This window comes from Hippoglossus hippoglossus, chromosome 14, assembly GCF_009819705.1.
Source record: "Hippoglossus hippoglossus isolate fHipHip1 chromosome 14, fHipHip1.pri, whole genome shotgun sequence".
NCBI lineage: Eukaryota > Metazoa > Chordata > Actinopteri > Pleuronectiformes > Pleuronectidae > Hippoglossus > Hippoglossus hippoglossus.
In genome coordinates this window covers 21,391,970-21,410,094 of record NC_047164.1, presented here as the reverse complement: position 1 = coordinate 21,410,094, position 18,125 = coordinate 21,391,970, and the positions used below count along the sequence as shown (strand labels likewise).

At 40.8% G+C, this 18,125-nt stretch overlaps 1 protein-coding gene across 5 annotated transcripts; it reads left to right on the top strand.

Annotated features, from left to right (window-relative positions):
- The first annotated feature begins 1,169 nt into the window (after positions 1 to 1,169).
- samsn1b (SAM domain, SH3 domain and nuclear localisation signals 1b) lies at positions 1,170 to 18,125 on the top strand. 5 transcript variants are annotated; one of them, XM_034607423.1, is made up of 15 exons: positions 1,170 to 1,465; positions 3,069 to 3,203; positions 3,680 to 3,723; positions 4,004 to 4,044; positions 5,124 to 5,204; positions 5,405 to 5,502; positions 7,852 to 7,978; positions 8,061 to 8,455; positions 12,808 to 12,885; positions 13,023 to 13,139; positions 15,403 to 15,532; positions 16,051 to 16,202; positions 16,973 to 17,173; positions 17,276 to 17,426; positions 17,806 to 18,125. In XM_034607423.1, exons 1-15 carry the CDS (start codon positions 1,442 to 1,444, stop codon positions 17,979 to 17,981), a joined length of 1,950 nt encoding a protein of 649 aa, XP_034463314.1. In that variant the 5' UTR covers positions 1,170 to 1,441; the 3' UTR covers positions 17,982 to 18,125. The 5 variants fall into 5 exon arrangements, with proteins under 5 accessions (XP_034463314.1, XP_034463316.1, XP_034463312.1 ...); XM_034607421.1 differs by having other exon boundaries at positions 1,171 to 1,465; positions 13,020 to 13,139; XM_034607424.1 differs by having other exon boundaries at positions 1,175 to 1,465; positions 13,020 to 13,139; positions 17,297 to 17,426.

Below are 18,125 nucleotides of genomic sequence, written 5' to 3'. Positions count from 1 at the left end.
AATGACTGTAATAACAGGTTTGTGCTCCAGAGATTTATGGGATTTGTCAGAGTGAAACACGGATATTTCCTCAAGTATCTCCACTCCGAGAGCAGGTGAACGTCTCTGCAGCTTCCCCGAGGACACACCCGCCGTCTGAAACCAGCCCCATCACTCTAATACAGCTGGAGGGAGACGGTGCAATCATGTCCAGGTGTTTTCTGGTTTATTATTATATAAATCACAGAAATAAAAACTGTCAAATCCAGTTTTATTCAATTTAAAATTAAAAGTATTCCTGGACTGGATTAACAGCATTGGCTTCAATATGCGTCCAGACACACATGATGACATCACATTAATGTCTCATCAATACATGGTACTGACTTGACTTCTTTTCCTGGAGACTTGTGCTTTATCGTTGCAGATCCAGGATCACGGCTGCTGCTGTAGATCGTGATCGCGGCTCGTGATGGTGGATCATAAACGTGGACCATGAATCATGGATTGGGAATCGTGGATTGTGGATCACGATTGCCTAGATATACGATATGGCTCGTTATATGTTCTACCATTACTGGCAATACCTCTGTCATTACTGCCAGAGCTGCCCCCTTCATCTCTGTCAGACTTTTTCTTTTGTATAAATACTTTAAACACTGATACACCTCTCCCTTTAAAAAAAAAAACACTTTACTTATGAATATTGTAAATATTGTTATTTTACATAACTATATTAGACATCTATTGCACTTCTGTATGTCCGGGGAGAGGGACCCCTCACATGTGACACTCTCGGAAGTTTTGAAATGTTTTCCCTGTTAATAGGATTTTTTTGGTAAATTTTCCTCAATCTAGTCGAGGGTTAACGGCACAGGCTGTTGCACCTTTATCCCTGTGAGACAAATTGTGATCCGTGAATATGGGCGATACAAATACACTTTTGATTGATTTATTGTTTGGCATGAAACACATTTGAGGTCAGAACCTTATGGAATCTGTGCATTCTGCATTAATAATAACAACAATAATTAAAATAATTACAACAATACGTTTTTTCTGAGTAAACAGAGTGTGTAGAGGTTTAACTTCACTGAGTGATTAGTTAATCTCTATGGGGTCATTATCCTAATCATTTCAGATAGATGCCAAACAAAGCCGGCCTGGGCTGTTTGCTGTCTTGTTGTTACGGGTGGCCCGGCCCTCTCTGAGGCCGGTGCTGGACAGTGACGGCTCACTGCATCTATTGGATTATGGGAGGGATTTGAAAGTAGGATTAGGCCGTTGGGCTGTGGACAGCATGGGGGCTGCACGAGCCTTTACATCACAGGGGTGTGTTAGAGTGCATGTGTGTGTGTGTGTGTAAGTGCATGTGTGGGAGGTTGGCATGTGAAAGTGTGTTTGTGCATCCCAGAGGCGCGTCTCCACTTGGCTCCATTGTCTGTTGCGCGGACCGTCAAACATGAACCTGTTCTGCTTCACACTGGTAAGACACTTCCTCTCCTGAACTCCTGTAGATTTGAGGGTGGTCTGTCAGGGGCTCGTTCAGCCTCAGAGGCAGAGGGAACTCTGTGTGCCACTGTGGGACACGCTGGTGATGTTAGCGTAGCTGACAAGGATCTGAAATGGGCTCTCTGGGGAGCGAGAAGACGACTGCAAACAACTTTTCTTCTCTAAAAGATTCATACTGTTCCTTAGACGCAGTCTTCCTTTGCTGTGTGACTGTAGTTGCTGGGTTTGTTTTGGCTATGTACAACTGTTAATATAATATAGTAGACGTGATAAATCCTGTCAACATGGCACATTTTCTAACAACGTAACAACAACTTAACATTGCACATTATGTTTTCACTGTCAAATTACATCCATAAATATTCTTGAATGTTTGAATAAGGATGAAAGTAAATATTGGCATCATCATGACAAAATGAAATGATTATAACGAGAAAATAAATCATGAGACTGAGTTGAGTGCTGGTGATGAATTGAAACTTTGCCATGTGACTGCCACATTTATTATTCATATCTGCTGTTCTAACATTGATGGATGACCAGTAATAATTTAAAACAGAGAATATGTCAATACAATACTTTCGTCTGCACTCAGTGCCGGTTTGGGGATTTACTCTCAGGTATGATTTTGAATTCAACAACGTGGTACAAGACAGTACAAGATGTCTCCAGCCTCCTGATCCCAAAAGCACAATAACACAGGAGATATTCTGCTCAACACCCCAGATATGTCAATGGTTAAAAGCTGGCGTCTTACTCACACAGCGTGTCAGCACTGAGCAGCTGAGACTATCTGTGTCACAGTCTTCAGGTTGAGGTGGACTGGCTGATCAGTCCCACCCTGTCCGGGACGTATAGACACATAGTGACTGGGCTGATGAAGCTGCTATATGCAGTTCACGAGAGCTCACCGGCAGTTCGAGGTTAAAGGTTGTCGATGAGAGCCTCGGTGCAGAGGAGGAGATGAAACATTACTTTACGTTACTGACAAAAATTTAGGATTTTTGTAAGATGTAATGGAATGCATGAATTTAAACTCCAGTTCTATGTACCTGGCTGTGGAATGTTGGATGCATCTTCATAAAGGACATTTGACTCTCCACACGAACAAGGTGGTGATATTAGAAATGTTTATATCAGTTTTTAATACCAGGCTTCTTCACATATTTTTACATAGCACTTCTCACACAGAATATAATCCTGCCTTTTCCCACGTCCAGACATTTAGACAAAATCAGTGTGTGTAGCAGAACGCTGACCTGCCCTGTTCAGGAACTGAGAAAATGAAGCAGAAGAAAGTTCAGCACAAAGTGATGGATATCGATTATACATGTTTGAGTGACACGCTGTACATGCAGAGTAATTACACCAGTGTAGATGCCAAACTCTTAGATTAGAAGACATGTTCACCTGCCCCTGCCTCAAGGCTTTTCATTGATTTTATATTGTGTAGTCGGACTGATGACTGATTCCAGTCAATTTCTCCCTGATGAACCTCAACAATAAGTTTGAACAGTGTGGAACAGTGCAGGCTGCTGTTGCTCTGTGAAAACGCTGATTGCTCTCTTTACTCCCAGGCGGGCTCCACAGAAAGTTTATACGAACCAGCCTCCAGCCCAAAGCTGAGGGAAGTCCTGCCCAAGTACCAGTGCAGCCCTGCTCTGCTCAGGTGTAATCCTGAGTGGGGGGGCTCAGAACCATCCATCACTTCTGTGAGTATCTGGTATAGTGAGCAGATTCCACACATTCAGACCAGTTTAACTATGCAGAGTTTTGCAAATAGTCCCTTCACAACTGCAGTGGAACAGAGTTGTGGTGCAGCAGCACTGTAGATGTTCTCTGCTACCTCCCTCCTATACCCAACACAGTAAATAAACCTGTTCTCAGTGGTGGAGGAAACGTTTCACTAATGTAAAAGTACAAATAAATAGACAAAGACGTACTAAAGGAAAAGTGGAAATACCACATTAAACCTGAGCAAAAGTAGTAAAAGTATTTGCTTAAAAATTATTCCTTAATTTTTTGCTAAACTAATGCAATGGTCTACTACGTCATCAACTGTACCTACAATGATGATGCTAATGAAAACACTTACACTGTTATATTAATTAAATCTAATAGCCTCTTCTGAATCCATTTGAACAAATTTTGCTAAAAGTTACCTTCTCTTTGGTTTTGTTTCCCCAAGAGCCAACCTGAGAATGCAGTGAAATTAAAAAGGAGCAGCAAAAGGTATGTGAGATTTTTTGGCTCACTTTCAATTCAATTACATTTGTAAAGAACCAAACCATAACATACATTATCTCAAGGCACTTCACAAGTCAAGATCTAACAAAAATAGAGAAACCAAGAATTGTTCAGTAACATGTTTTTTAAAGTGAACACAGACTGCATATCTCTAAGTGACAGGTTCTTTAATTCGATTTTCTGTGACTGTTTCTTTCTTACTTTTCTTTCACTCATTAGAATCAACTCAGTTCTTATTAGTACATTAAAGTGTTTGTCCTTTCAGGTCCTGTTTACCGACATCACCCTCGGACAATAAGACCACAGGTTGGTAGATAATGATCATATTCACTCACTGTAATATGCATCCCTGCGTCGCCTTCAAATCACCTTCGCCTGGTGCAAAATGCTGCTGCTAAGATTATTACTGTTTATTACTTCATATTACAAGAATTATTACAAGATTGATTATTACAAGAAAACATGACCATATGGGGCAAAGGTAGCGGACCGTGCAATAACCATAAGGTTGGTGGTTTGATACCTGTCTCCCCAAATATATGCTGAAGTGTCCTTGGGCAAGACACTGAACGCTAAATCACAACTGACAACTGTGCCGGCTGTGTGTGAATGATGTATGATAGAGAAAGTGCAGCACATACGTGCACCATATGAATGTGTGAATTGCAAAACTTATTTGTAAAGAGCTTTGAGTGGTCATCAAGACTAAAGCTCTACATAAATACAGATCATTTACCATTTATCATATAACACTGGTCTGATTCTAGCCTTGCTCCACTTGCTTCCTGTTCATTTTTACATTGATTTCAAAATTTCATTGATGACTTTTAAAGCCACATCATGGATTTACTTACTCCCTATGAGTCTGGACACCAACTTAGATCAGCTGATAGTCTTATCTTAGGGACTGAGTGGTGACTAAAGGCTGACGTGCTTTTGCAGTACAGGCCTCAAAACTCCGGAATGATTTACCAGCTGAGATCAGAAATACTACATCTGATTTAAATCCCTTCTTAAAATGTTATAGGTGAATTTTAATTAATTTTATTTATTTAAATGTTCATAATTGTATTGTTTTACTGTTTTCTCTTATATTATTATTACGATTATTATGATCATTATTATGATTAGGATGATTATGATTATGATTATTATGATTATTATCATTTTTAGTTTACAGATGATTCGGACTTCATTTAAATATAACTCTGGCCCACACCACTCATCTTAATCGCATGTTAAATGTGAATGACTCTTTCTGTAAATGCAGCTACAATGTGACCAATGTGTCACCTGCTTCTTCTTCTTCTTCTTCTTCTTCTTCTTCTTCTTCTTCTTCTTCTTCTTCTTCTTCTTCTTCTTCCCCTCCACCTTGTCTGTTGCAGAAAAAGACATTCATCATGTCTGCTGGACGTCTTCTGGTGACGAGACGGACTTGTCTAATCAAAACAAAGTTCGGAGCAGAGGTAAAGAAACATGTTGGCATGTGCAAAAGGAAAAAATAATGAATTGGTTGTTGCGAACTTCTCAGTGTGAGTTTGAGGCATAAGAGGATGAAGGTGTGTTTACCTGATATGCAGGATGCCTTATTGAAGTGTATGTTTGACAGTAGATGCATTGAGGAGGACATGATGCAGTAAGTGACATGTGTTGTTTCATGGTGCAGAGATGTGTGAAGCTCGCTGTCAGAGCAGCAGGACGACGAGAGATGACAGAGTGAAGGAGCTGAAGTGTGACAGGACACAGGCAGATCTATCCGCTCAGGTAAAACCACGTTACTGACACCTTACAGCAGCCTGCAGTACAGAGCCACCTTATGATGAATGTAGTGTTGTGTTCAAAGTAAAACCAAACCCTATTATCTAAATAAATGAATGACATTCACACGAGGAAAGCAGAGGGCCGGGTTTAGTCTTTTGTAATCCTGTACCCGCGATGTGACAGACACGCACGTAGATACCTGGCATACCTGGGTGTTTGTGCACGTGTTAGTGCACGTGAGGGAAATGACAGTGGCTGTTTACCTTTGCTTATGTAACAGAGGAGGAACAAACACTGAATGGATTATATCACAGTGGAGTAAAAGTCAGGTGATGTTTAAATGTGTGAACGCAGAAATGTGACCAACGCTTCAAGTGACTTCAGCGTCTTTATGTGCCGTGTAGGAAGGTTACAGGAGGTAAAAAGTGAATTTGAAGTAAACTGGAGGGAGGTCAGTTGTCTATCAGCCAAATCAGATCCACTGTTCACTTTAATCTGCTTTATAATCTTTAATCTCCTTTATAGGGACCTTTTATATCTACATTGTGCTCCCTGGATTCTGTACAGGTTGTTGCTTTTCATGCCAACAGCTGATAGTTGAGATGGGAACATCACAACGGGGCAGCAAGGACACAAGGGAACAAGGGATAATGCAGTGGCTAAATGGGTCCTAGGGTCCTGCTTTAACTTTAACGTGCATTCAGATCCTCTACAAATAAATCCCACTGAGAACTTTACAAATAGATTGGTTACTAAAGTAAAAATACAGAGTCATAATCAGCTAAATGAACTTTAAATAAAAGTATTCTATTATTATACATCTGACAATTCAGAGAGGAATATTGTACTTGTAATATTTTTAATCACAGCATGATATAAAAAGTACAACACATTCTTTCAGAGGCTATGTATATAAAGTATTTTAAGAGGCTGCTTACACACTGATGGAGAAAACTAACCTAATGCAGTCATTTATTATAATATTTCAGCCACACAAGTTGTTTTACTGCATTTTCATGTTTGATAATTAATTAATTACACAAAGCTTATAAAACTTATGTAGCTTTATTTCGAGTAGCGTTTTTAATGCGGAACCTTAATTTATATTTCAGATTTGATACTGGTACCAGTGTTTCCGTGGGGTCTTAAAAATGTAATTATCTAATCTAATTTTAGGCCTTCAAAAGTCTTAAATACGTTAAAATATTACGTAGTAGGTCTTAATACGTCTACGTCTTATGTTAAGTTATGTTAACATTGCTGCTTCTATTGCACATAAAGATGTGTTGTTGTTTAAGATAAATGTTTCAGCCGCATGCAGAGTTTATGATTGTGTTGTAGTTCTTTCTCAACCATATATAACACTTTGTAATAAAACTACAGACAAGATCAATGGGTCTTGATAACTAGACTCGCCTTGGCTGTGGGAAACATTATGGATACCTGCAGTGTCCATAATGTTTCCACTATTTTCCACTGCAGCCACTTGGTATAGTTTGCAGAGGGAAATGAAATGAAACGACTTGGTGTCTCAGACCTGTTTACGTTAAACAGCAACACGAACCAACAAGGACACATGTTACACATCAGACATTGACGGACAGTAATAAGGTCTTGCTGGATTCACAGCAGGACGTCACATGAAGTGCAGGTTAATAGTTCCTTTACTAAATGTCTGTGTTTAGCTAATTTTAGCTGTGCTAATAGGGGCCATTGTTAACTTCCTTTGTTCTTAGCATAATGAGCCTTCATGTACTGTCACTGGGTTTTTGTTTTTTTAATGGTGTGCTTGATATGGTCTTATCTGAAATGTGTGATGCTGCCATCATCAGCAGATTTCCCTTTAAGAAAAGGTTACCAACCTCAATGGGATTTTCCCTATTAAACACAGTACATGTGCCAACATTGGACTGTAAATGTACTTTCTTTCCACCAGTGAATGTAATTAACATTTGTTTTCAAACTGAACTAAAAGGGAAATCAGAGAGCACCTACCTGTGCCACGGCCCAACAGTCCCCTTATGGAAACATATTTAGATTCACGAGATCCAGATATTAATTTGTAGCTGCACCAAATAAACATCAGTCCCTTAAACATTTTTGATTGTTTTCATTAACATCTGTGACCTGGATCTGCACCAACATTTCTTTTTTAACCGACACCACGTCCTTCAAGCAAGTTTTGTGGTAACGTGTTCTCTAGTTTTTGCATATACATTGATAATAAAACACATTAAAAGTAGTGGGTAATGAAAGATAACTCACAAACAAAACTCACGACACAGTGGGTCTGAGTGATGCTGGGTGTGTGTGCACACTGCTTTGAATGCACAAACTGTTTCTTCATTCCAGGCCGGTGAAACTGCAGCTGACACAGCAGAATCCATTCACAGCAAAAGAAGACAAAAGAAGTTACTGAGTCTGGTGCTAGCAAAGAAGGGACATCAGAGGGGAGGAAAGAACACATCTGGGAACAATGGTGGGTTTTGGGGGATTTTCTTTGACTTGTATAAGAAGAATTATTATATACTTATTGAAAAACAACTGCTGCTCTTCTTCAGATTGTTTGGCAGATGTGTTGAGCAACAACAATCCGGTGCTAACCTGCATCGGCCTGGGGAAGAGAACAGAGAAGTCGTCTAAACCTGCTGCATCAGCGCAGAGGCAACAGGCCAAAGAACATGAGGATTCAGAGGAGGAGGGCATTTTGAGCCCAAGGGTTGGAACTCATCTGTGGAGCCCATTTGAGTGCCCACAGCCCTGGACTCCTTTCTACCACACCTGCCAGCAACCTCGACACGAGCTGTGGGTGTGTGGCGGCACCTTGTCACTGCCTCGGACCACAGAGTGGGATCGCTTCGAGACTTTGATACAGAAACTGGACGTCAAGCAGCCCAGTCCGTCTCCCCCACAAATGATCCGCTCCATCACAGACCTGCACCTCTCACAAAACGCAGTAAGACACACAGCACGTTAACAGACTTTTCCACTAGAGCAGATGTGTCATCCTAATGCATAAATTCACAATTTATCAAGTCTGTCTTGGATTGTTAAACTTGGCCCCGTTTCTGCATCTTTTTGGGTCTGAATGATTAAAAATGTTGAGTGACTGGGGGTGGCCACACTGAGAGCAGTCGCTTTGCTAATTGAGAAAATGCCTCCGTCAAAGGTGGGGTAAGCGATATTAATTCCACAAACCATCAAATTCTGCTAATATCTCCTCACAATCCATTAGCTGTGTGTGCACTGATAATCTGGTTTAAATACACATCGCTGGCTCTGTATTTTGGGAAACAAAGAGAGTTGGACGACCCAAACAGCAAAACCCTGTTCCAACAGGGGTATTCATGCTTCTGCATGGAACAGATGCTGTTGGGGCGACCACACATTGGCCCAATCCCATTTCAACCCTTGGCTCTTCCCTTTCGTTTTGGGCGTTCACATGTAGGGGTAGGCTGTCCCAATACCTGTTGGGACGGAGGGGTAGGCCTAAGGCAGTGGTCGCCAACCCGTCGATCGCGATCTACCGGTCGATCCCCCAACTCTCTGGACTCACTGGCTGTCGTCTTGTCGCAGATCAGCTGTGTGGCCGTTGTCGGTTTTTCACACGCGCTGTGTGTCCGCTACTGGCGGTGGAGCTGCAGGTTTATCTCCTGCATTTCCTTCAAGAACAAGTTGGTTTATGTACTAAACTAAATATCAGGACTCTACGGTATGAAGATGTGCATCTTCCGGTCTGTCGATAACAATCAAAGACCCGCTGGAACAAATGAGTGGATCTAGAAAGTGAAACGCTGGAGTGCTTTTACTTTGAAACGGGTTCGGGAAGTGATGTAAATACGTTTGTGTCATAGAGAGATGAACATCGTGGTTCACAGCAGAATAAACAGAGAAAATGATCTTTCACCTGAGTTTTAAAGTGTTTCTGATGAATTTATGTCACAAACAAATGGTTGCAACACTTTCTGTATGCCTTTTCAAAATAAAAGCACTCCAGCGTTTCTGTTGATGGAATCCATTCCCTTGTTTAAAAAGGGTTTTTTATTGTTAAATATTTGCTGGAGCAGAAGATGCACGGCTTCATACTGTGTAGTACTGGTATTTATTTGAGTACAAGGGACTTCTTTCATACAAGGAAATAATCCTATTTGTGGCCATATTCAAATCAAAGCCTATATTATGTAAAAACATTGTGCTGCAGTAGCAGCTCTTCTGCAGAACATGACGTGGAACTGAGGAGGTACATATTTTGCATTGTAAATATGAATTGATATTAATTTGAATATTGTGCATTGAATAGAAACATTTGCACCACTGCCCTTCGTTGTGTATATTTATTTCTTGTACATTCAGCCTAACAGAAATTGCAAAAAATAATAAGTATGACCCTCCTAAGTGGGTTTCTTGGAAGATATCAACAAAATCACGACTGTTTGCTGTCCTGGCTCCTAAATGGTGGAATGAGCTCCCCATGGACATCAGGACAGAAAGTCTATACATCTTCCGCCGCCAACTAAAAACACACCTCTTCCGACTATACCTTGAATAAAAGTTTAAACTAACAATTTAGTAGCACTTAAATGGCACTTACTTATAGCATTCTGTAGTTTTGCTTTCTTGAAGAAATTGTACTCTTGATTCTTGTTGTTCTGGTTTGTTCCTCATGGTTGATGCACTTATTGTGAGTCGCTTTGGATAAAAGCGTCAGCTAAATGAAATGTAATGTGATGGTAGATCTCGGCTTAAGTTTGGAATTAAAAAGTGATCTTGGGCTCGAAAAGGCTGGTGACCACTGGCCTAAGGCATAGGGCTGTATACCCCTCCAAACGGAGATTTTTCCGACCCTCACTTCAAAGGTAGGGGTACCCAGAATGCCTTGCGAATCACAAGCTTGGAGGGAGACCCACAGATGTAGTATTTTCTCCATTAAGAAGGATTTAAATTACTGATTGTAATATCTTAGTTTAATATCATTTCAATGAATTATGGTATTTTTTTTTTACAACAACCTTAAAATAAAAAAAGATTGCGAGCGTGCTAGCATTGGCATGCTATCGTTAAAATGCTAGCAATCTTTTTTGCATGAAAATCCTGTATTTTCACCTAATTTCATATAGGAATACCGACTATCTGCTTCTTATGGTGTTGTCTGCAGACGATGCTAATGTGTGTGGTGGCTGATTTCAACTTGTGAAGATCAGTGATGCACCTTGGCAATGCACGTGCATGAATGTGGGGGGATGGAGCTTCTGAATGAGCAATGAAGGGAGGGGTGTATTTGTTTTCAACATCAAAAGTTGTCCCCAAAATGAGTTACCCCACCTTTAAAGTGTTCAAACATGTTGGATGTTACTTCTCCACCAGGTTTTCACTGCTTCTGCTAATGGAAGAAAACCATTGCGGCTGTAGAGTGGAGTAGATCCCTCTCTCTGTTACAGTTTGTTCCTGAAGTGATGTTAACTGTGGCACATGGGATCTTAAAATAGCTTGTCTTTGTTCAGCATTTATTTTGTGCCAAAGTCCAGTAGAGAGCAGCATAAAGGCTCCAGTCTCTGAGGTGTGACATTTTGTGTTGATGCAGTTTATAATGCAGCCAGCTCCCAGACCTGCACAGTGTCATTAAGCTGTGCCTCGCAGGGCCCGGCTTTCTAATTGCACCTCCGAGCTCCTCCGGGAACATTCAGACCATCCGAACAGTAATTGAAATGTCTACCAATACTTGTTTCCTTAAATTGCTCTTATGGTTTTCTGAACCAAAGCTTTTTACAGCTGAGTTGCATTTTCAGCCTCACTAAACACAGCTAATGGCTCCTAAAGTGCTGCTTAATAATATCATAATCATGATCACAATCATAATCATGTGGAAAGAAAACAAATGTGATGACATTATGTGAGACTGTGTATGGACCATCCTGCTCACAGTGGCTAGTGCAGAATGTAATAACTTTTTCCCTTAGAGCCTACATTATGAATTATTGATATGTTATGAGTTTATTAAAATAGTTTAAACATTATACGTAGCTGGGAAGCATGAAGCAGCTTGAAAAATGTCAGAGAGCAGCCCATGGTACAGTTAAAGGGGAGATTATCTTATTTAACATTTCAATATCAATTGACTGGTCATTTATTCTATAAAAGTGTTGTCTGGTGCAGCTCGGAACAAAAGATGTGAAGTATAGAATCCAGAGCATCTGGAGTTTAGCCTAAGGACTAAAGTTAGGATATCTCACTCTCTGCTGCTTTGATTTTGACAATTATTAATGAATTAAAAAATAATCTCTGATGTAAAAAAAGTATAATACCAATAATAACTTTATTATGTGGCACTTTCAAAACAGAGCAGTCAATATAAAAAAGTAAAAGAAATAGAACATAAAGTCAAGATAAATCAGAAAAACATATGTAAAAACAACATTGAAGAAAATACCTTAATAGAAACAAGTTAAAGATCATATTGGAGAAAAATAAGATAGATAAAACCCATTTGTGCTATAAAAGTGGGTTTTGAGGATGGATTTAAAAGATGACACTGACTTTGCTAACATAAGGTGGACAGCTAGGAGCGTCCTGCCTGAGGAGCATAGGCAGCGGCTACAGGCTAAAGTACATTACTAAAAGTTTTAACATCAATGCTCAACTTAGCCAGTGTCGTGACGAGGATGGGTGTTATGGTCATTTTTGTTTTCCCCTTATTATTCAATGCAAGTCATTTTTAAATAATACATATCCAGAAACAGTGAACATGTCTGTGGTTGTAACCTGTTTCTAGTTCAAACACATGATGTATTAATAGCTGCTCATCCAACCACTCTGTGTCAGTGCCGTAACGGCCAATGTTGGGAAATGATCCAAGAGTGAATGTAACAGATGTTCTGAGTGCGGAGCTGAATGACTGATAAACTGAAGCTAACGACCAACTGTTTTTATACTGTCTCTCCTATAATGACACTTATGTTGGAATATGAGACTATGAACCAGCAGACCAAGATCATTTTAACTGTAAAAAAAACTATACTGGTAGAAATAACAGTGAACGTTTCCCGACGAGATAATAAAATAATACATCTTGCAACATAACACAGTAAAGCACAACATGGTCCTTAAAATACAATTTACACACTATTTTGACTTGGGATATAAAAATGACAAGATATCCAGCTGTATTGCTGCCAGGGGTTAACCTCATTTCCCAAAGACGAATCATAAACGGGGACGAACACAAAGTGTTTTTGTTATGGGGGTCACAGAGAAAGATAATATGCCCATCTGTCACTTGAAAACACTCATTTTAATCTCTATTTTACCCAGATGACCAGATTTGGGAGATTTGACGCCTCCTCACAATGCTCGCCTTTAATGAAACCGCAGGATGATGGAAGCTGTGCGGTAAGACAACCCACCTCCTCAATCTGCCAGCAGGTCTGTCTAGGAATTTACCCATCTCAGACATCCTCCAAAAAGCCAGTATTTAGACTGGGAGGAGCCCTTTGTTTACATGGTGTTTTGTTTTTAAATCCAAGCAGGGGCAGAAAGAGGAACCGACCAAATCAAGGCTGCAGGAGGAGAAAATGGAGGCGACACCACAGACAGACAGGAAGCACGTCGACGCCCCACCAGAGAGAGTTCTGACAGCCATCACCGTACGTCGGGCACCCTACCCAGCTCATGTTAACACAACCAGTTTGAAGTTCACTGCTCCCTGCATTCGGTTCACACCTCATGAAGTAACATCTGTTTGCAACCACACAGCTGTCAGCCCCACACCTGCTCCGCCAGGCTGAGCATTTATCTATCAGTTTCACACAGAGCTCATTACATGCTAATGTTGAAATGAGCCCTGATAGGGACTGATTACTGACAGGTTATCTGTAGTTAACCTCGTTTAAAAATCACCATCACATGTGACGTGAGGATTTCATCACCAGGAGTACTGATCATATTTTTGGTCCAGCATCAATAATAACCTCTACATTATTTGGTGTCAGCTGTTTTAAATGTATTTTTACTGCACCTTTCTAGTCTTGCAGTTTGGGGTTCAGCATCTTGCTCATTTTAAAACAATGATACATGAACATATGCATAAGTAATAGCTAATCACTTGTGAAGAATTATTAAGAAATTGTATTGAATTCCTGTAATAAGAAATGCACACACATAAGACTGCACGTCACCTGGATTTTACTGAAAACAGTCTGAACGGGGCATCTGGTGGCCTAACGGCACATTCCACATAATTACAGCATCCATGGTTGGATCCCCGGCTGCATGGGGACCGTTGTTTCATATCATACCCCTCTCCCTCTCTCTCTCTCTCTCTCTCTCTCTCTCTCTCTCTCTCTCTCTCTGTGACCTAGTTTCTCTCTTCATCTTTCTCTCTTTCTCTCTTTCTCACCCCCCCATCTCTCTCTCTCTCGCTCTCTCTCTCTCTCTCTCTCTCTCTCTCTCTCTCTCTCTCTCTCTCAATTGTTATCCAAAAAAAATCAAAAAAAAAGGAGGAGAGACTGGCCACAGCTATGGCAAAAGGTCAGGATGAATTAATGCATGAATTAATGCTTGATGTAACACAATTTGCACCATTAAGGAATTGCTATTTATTAATTTGCAGTGATGTTATACATTGAATTATATGCAACCAAAATTGCTTGAGTATAGTCGCAACAAAATAAAACATATCAATGTACAGGATATGTTGTCTGCTGATTTTATGCCTTTAAAGTGTCACTTAAATTTGACCAGAGAAAATGTGATATGCGATGTGTTAAATTCAAAATAAATATTCAGCACTAATGAATTACACATATAATATGAATCCCGTCACATTAGATGATAAAATAACACGATGTCGACGTCCTCCTGGGACTAATTCCCTGTGTTACATATCAACTTCAAAGACTTTATTGTCATAGAAAACTATACAGACGAGTGCATATTTGAACGAAATGTCGTTATAGAAAATAATAAAGTAGACTAGATAAAATTAATAGAAAAATAAAAAATAGAAAAACTTTAAAAGCAGCATTAAGTAAGTATAAATCGCTCACATAATAAAGTATATACTGTATATTGGTATATATACTGTATATTATATATATAAGTATTGTGCACTCGTATATTGCACAAGAAAATTTAAAACGCATTGCACAACAGAGATTGTAATTCAAGTAAAGTCCAGTGTGAGTGTGAGTGGTTTAGGATCTATTTATTGGGAGTTCAAGAGTCTGATCCAAATGCTGCAGTACCTTTTTCCTTTATGTGGGATCAGTGTGTCCTCTTGAACATTAAGTGCATTTTTAGAATAATGGGAACATCATGAATACTAGTGTAGTTTAGTCAGAGACCAAGAATTCAGAATAACAGAGCCTGCAAACCCCCTTCAGTTTAAGGCAGATGCATTTAGTCTATTTCCACTTTGAGCTCTTATAATACAACCTAATTATTCCCAAGCATCCAAAATCTGGCTGACAAACTCAGAGCCCAGTGAAATCATGTGGTATTCTGTGTTTCAGCTGCGTGCCAATTCAGAAGCCTGTTCTCAGGTGGACCGTGCCAGAATAGTCCGTGGTGTGAAAGTCCCTGCACAGGAACAGGAAGTTAAAAGCTGAACACAGGTAGCTGGGGATTAAGCTCATCACACACCTCCTAGGTGTCAGCTATAAAAAGCAAAGGCAACTCTTGCGGGATTAAGTGTTTTGCTTGCCAGAGGAGCTGCGTGTCCCAGCGTAAACTGGGATGCTGAGCTGTTCCGTCACATGAGGAATCAAACGCAGCAGCTTAGGGCTCCGACTCAGTTTTCTGGTTGGTCAGCGGCCTCTTTTGTTTGCCTGCAGTGGGAGATAATGAGTGACAGAGCATGAAAAAGCGTACGAGAGAGTAAAAATGTGATTTGGTGTTTCGACTGTGCAGAATGGGGACACAAAGAAAGATGAAGCGATGAAGAAGGCTGCAGGTGGGCGGCCATTCACTAAAAGACACAGGCAGTCCACTCACTCTCTGACAAGCCTCTACAGCCTCAACAGTGGACAAAGCTCCTCAAGTAAGCACCTTCAGGCGCTGGACCCAGTGTCCTCTTCACAGCACAACTCATTGAATTATGCAACTCCTCCTCCTCCTCCTCCTCCTCCTCCTCCCTTTCTTTTATCCCATACTTTAAATGCTCTCATTTATAGAACCACACTAACCTTTGACAAACCAAAACCTCCACACAAGCTATCTTGTGGTAGAATTCAACATGTTCCTCCATCTCTAATTTTATCAATGACAACACTGACTTTTTTAATTTCCTCTTTTTTGTTCTTTTAACTATTGATCCAATTATTATAATTATTACTTATTATCCACTTATTTGTACTACTTATTTTATTGTCTGCTTTTGTACTTTGTGTTTCGCTGTTTGGAATTTTTTCTTTTTGTACGTGTGTTGAATATATGCACTTGTATCATTGCGTTCAGGACCCCCTCAAAAACAACATGATACAACCCTTAATCCTAATAAAATGTCATACAATCAGCTCAGGCCTCATTGAGCCCTTTTGTTTGTGTGTTGTTCCCCAGGTGGAGTCACCAGTGGGTCAAACTGCTCCAGTAACAGAGGCAGTCTGAGGCTGGAGGAAGATCTATTGTGCACCAGACAGTTCTGTGGCAGAGCCAGAGTCCACACAGACCATGTGCCAAGTCCATACGACACCGAATCACTTAAACTCAAGGTAAACAAGTCTGCAGAGTAAATGCTAATGAAATAAACCCCCTGTATTTGTGTCTGTGTTGTACTGGGGCTATTTTGGATGACAGTCATCTCCCATCAATATGATTTTGAAAGGACTGAAAGGGAACGGACTCAAATGCAGGACACAACACGGGTACAAGTTCAGCAGCTGCAGGAGGTCAGTCGAGCCAAGCAAAGGTTTCCAAAAACACAGAGCAAAAACAAGATCCAAAGATCAAGTCATACACAAGGAGAACGGAACACTACTACTACTACTACTACTAGACAGGGAATCCTGGAACTGAAAAGACCAAGTGGCAGAGAGAGAGAGGAGAGCACCAACTAAATACACCATGGGGGAGGGGGGGAGCTAACAGGACACAGGTGATTGCATTAAGATCAAAACAGGTCATCTAAGTGGTGGGAAATGGAACAATGGCAGGAAGTGAAGGGATCTGAAACAAGGAAATGAACTAAACAAACATTCAACAACTAGAGATCAGGTGTTACCGTTATTTTTAGCCAACTGAGTGGCATTGCTCTTGGTGTGGATGTAACGGTCCATTTGGTCTGGTTGGTCCAACATATTGGACCAACATATTTTTCAGGTTCCTCTTATGCAAATCATTTTTTTTACCTACTGTGTTTTGAACTTCCCAGCAAGAAGTTAGTTATTTTGCAAATTATCTTTGTATGATATCGTTTATGTGATGTTGGTGCATGGTCCCTAAATAAGTAAACGTAATCACTTTCAACCAAACGTTCCTTTAGGTGGGAGATGTGATTGACATCATCACTAAGCCCCCCATGGGAATATGGAAAGGCATGCTGAATGGCAAGGTGGGATATTTCAAGTTCATTTATGTGGACGTGCTGAGAGAGGAGAGACCGGAGCAACACAAGGAAACACAAACCCCCAAAGACAGACACAGGTCAACGGTCCAGGAAGTGTTAAAGCGGCTCAGTTTGGAGGTATTTTTCGTTTTTATTTGATTGATCTGCCGCAGCAACAATCATCTTCCATACATGATTGTGTTCACCCAGCTTGTGAATGGTGTTTTCCCCACTCATCAGGAGTATTCCTCGTCTCTGCAGCAGAGCGGTTACCAGACAGTGGAGGACTTGATGAGGCTGAGGGAGCATCACCTGACGGAGCTGAATGTGACTGATCCAGAGCACAGGCGTCGTCTGCTCGCCGCTGTCGACTCCCTGCAGCAACTGAGCTGTGAGTAATGGGAAACACAGAAAAGGTCATCCAAGGACGGTGTCACCATGCACATTTGTGACATGATAAAACTGGAAAGAGATACGCTGAGACGTTTGGATTCAGAAAGGAAAAGGGACGAGTGACATTACGCTTAAAGTAGATAAGACAGCGCGGGTATCCAGGCTACTAAAGAGGTGAGCTAAAGAGGTTAAGGATAACAGGATAACCCCAAAGAGCATTTCTCAGAATAGAGCAGGACACAGAAGGGCGGTGGCTGCAGACAGACAGGCCGTTCAGCTGTAATGCACAGGAACAATAGCTGTAAAGTATAACTTACTGCTCATCTATTCCACTCTCTGACAGTACATCCAACCAAGCTGTCCCCTCTGATTTACAGCTGATCGTCAGATGGAGAATGAGGCTAATCAGGAGGCCGAGACCCCCGGTAAAAACACGAAGGCTGATATGAACAACTGCTCAAGGGACTCGGGCTGCCCCGACAACACGGCAGAGGACACAGAGCTGCACAGTCCCCCTCAACAACCTCTACCAGCGGAGATGACGGCTTCATGAGAGCAATCCATTCTTTATAATGTCTGCTTTATCCCTTAATGTGCTGCTGGGATGACTTGTGAATCAAGCGCTGTTCTTCATTTCTTGCAACAAGGTGATTTGACGTGCAATAAAACGAGCCTTTACAACAGCAAATCAACTCCA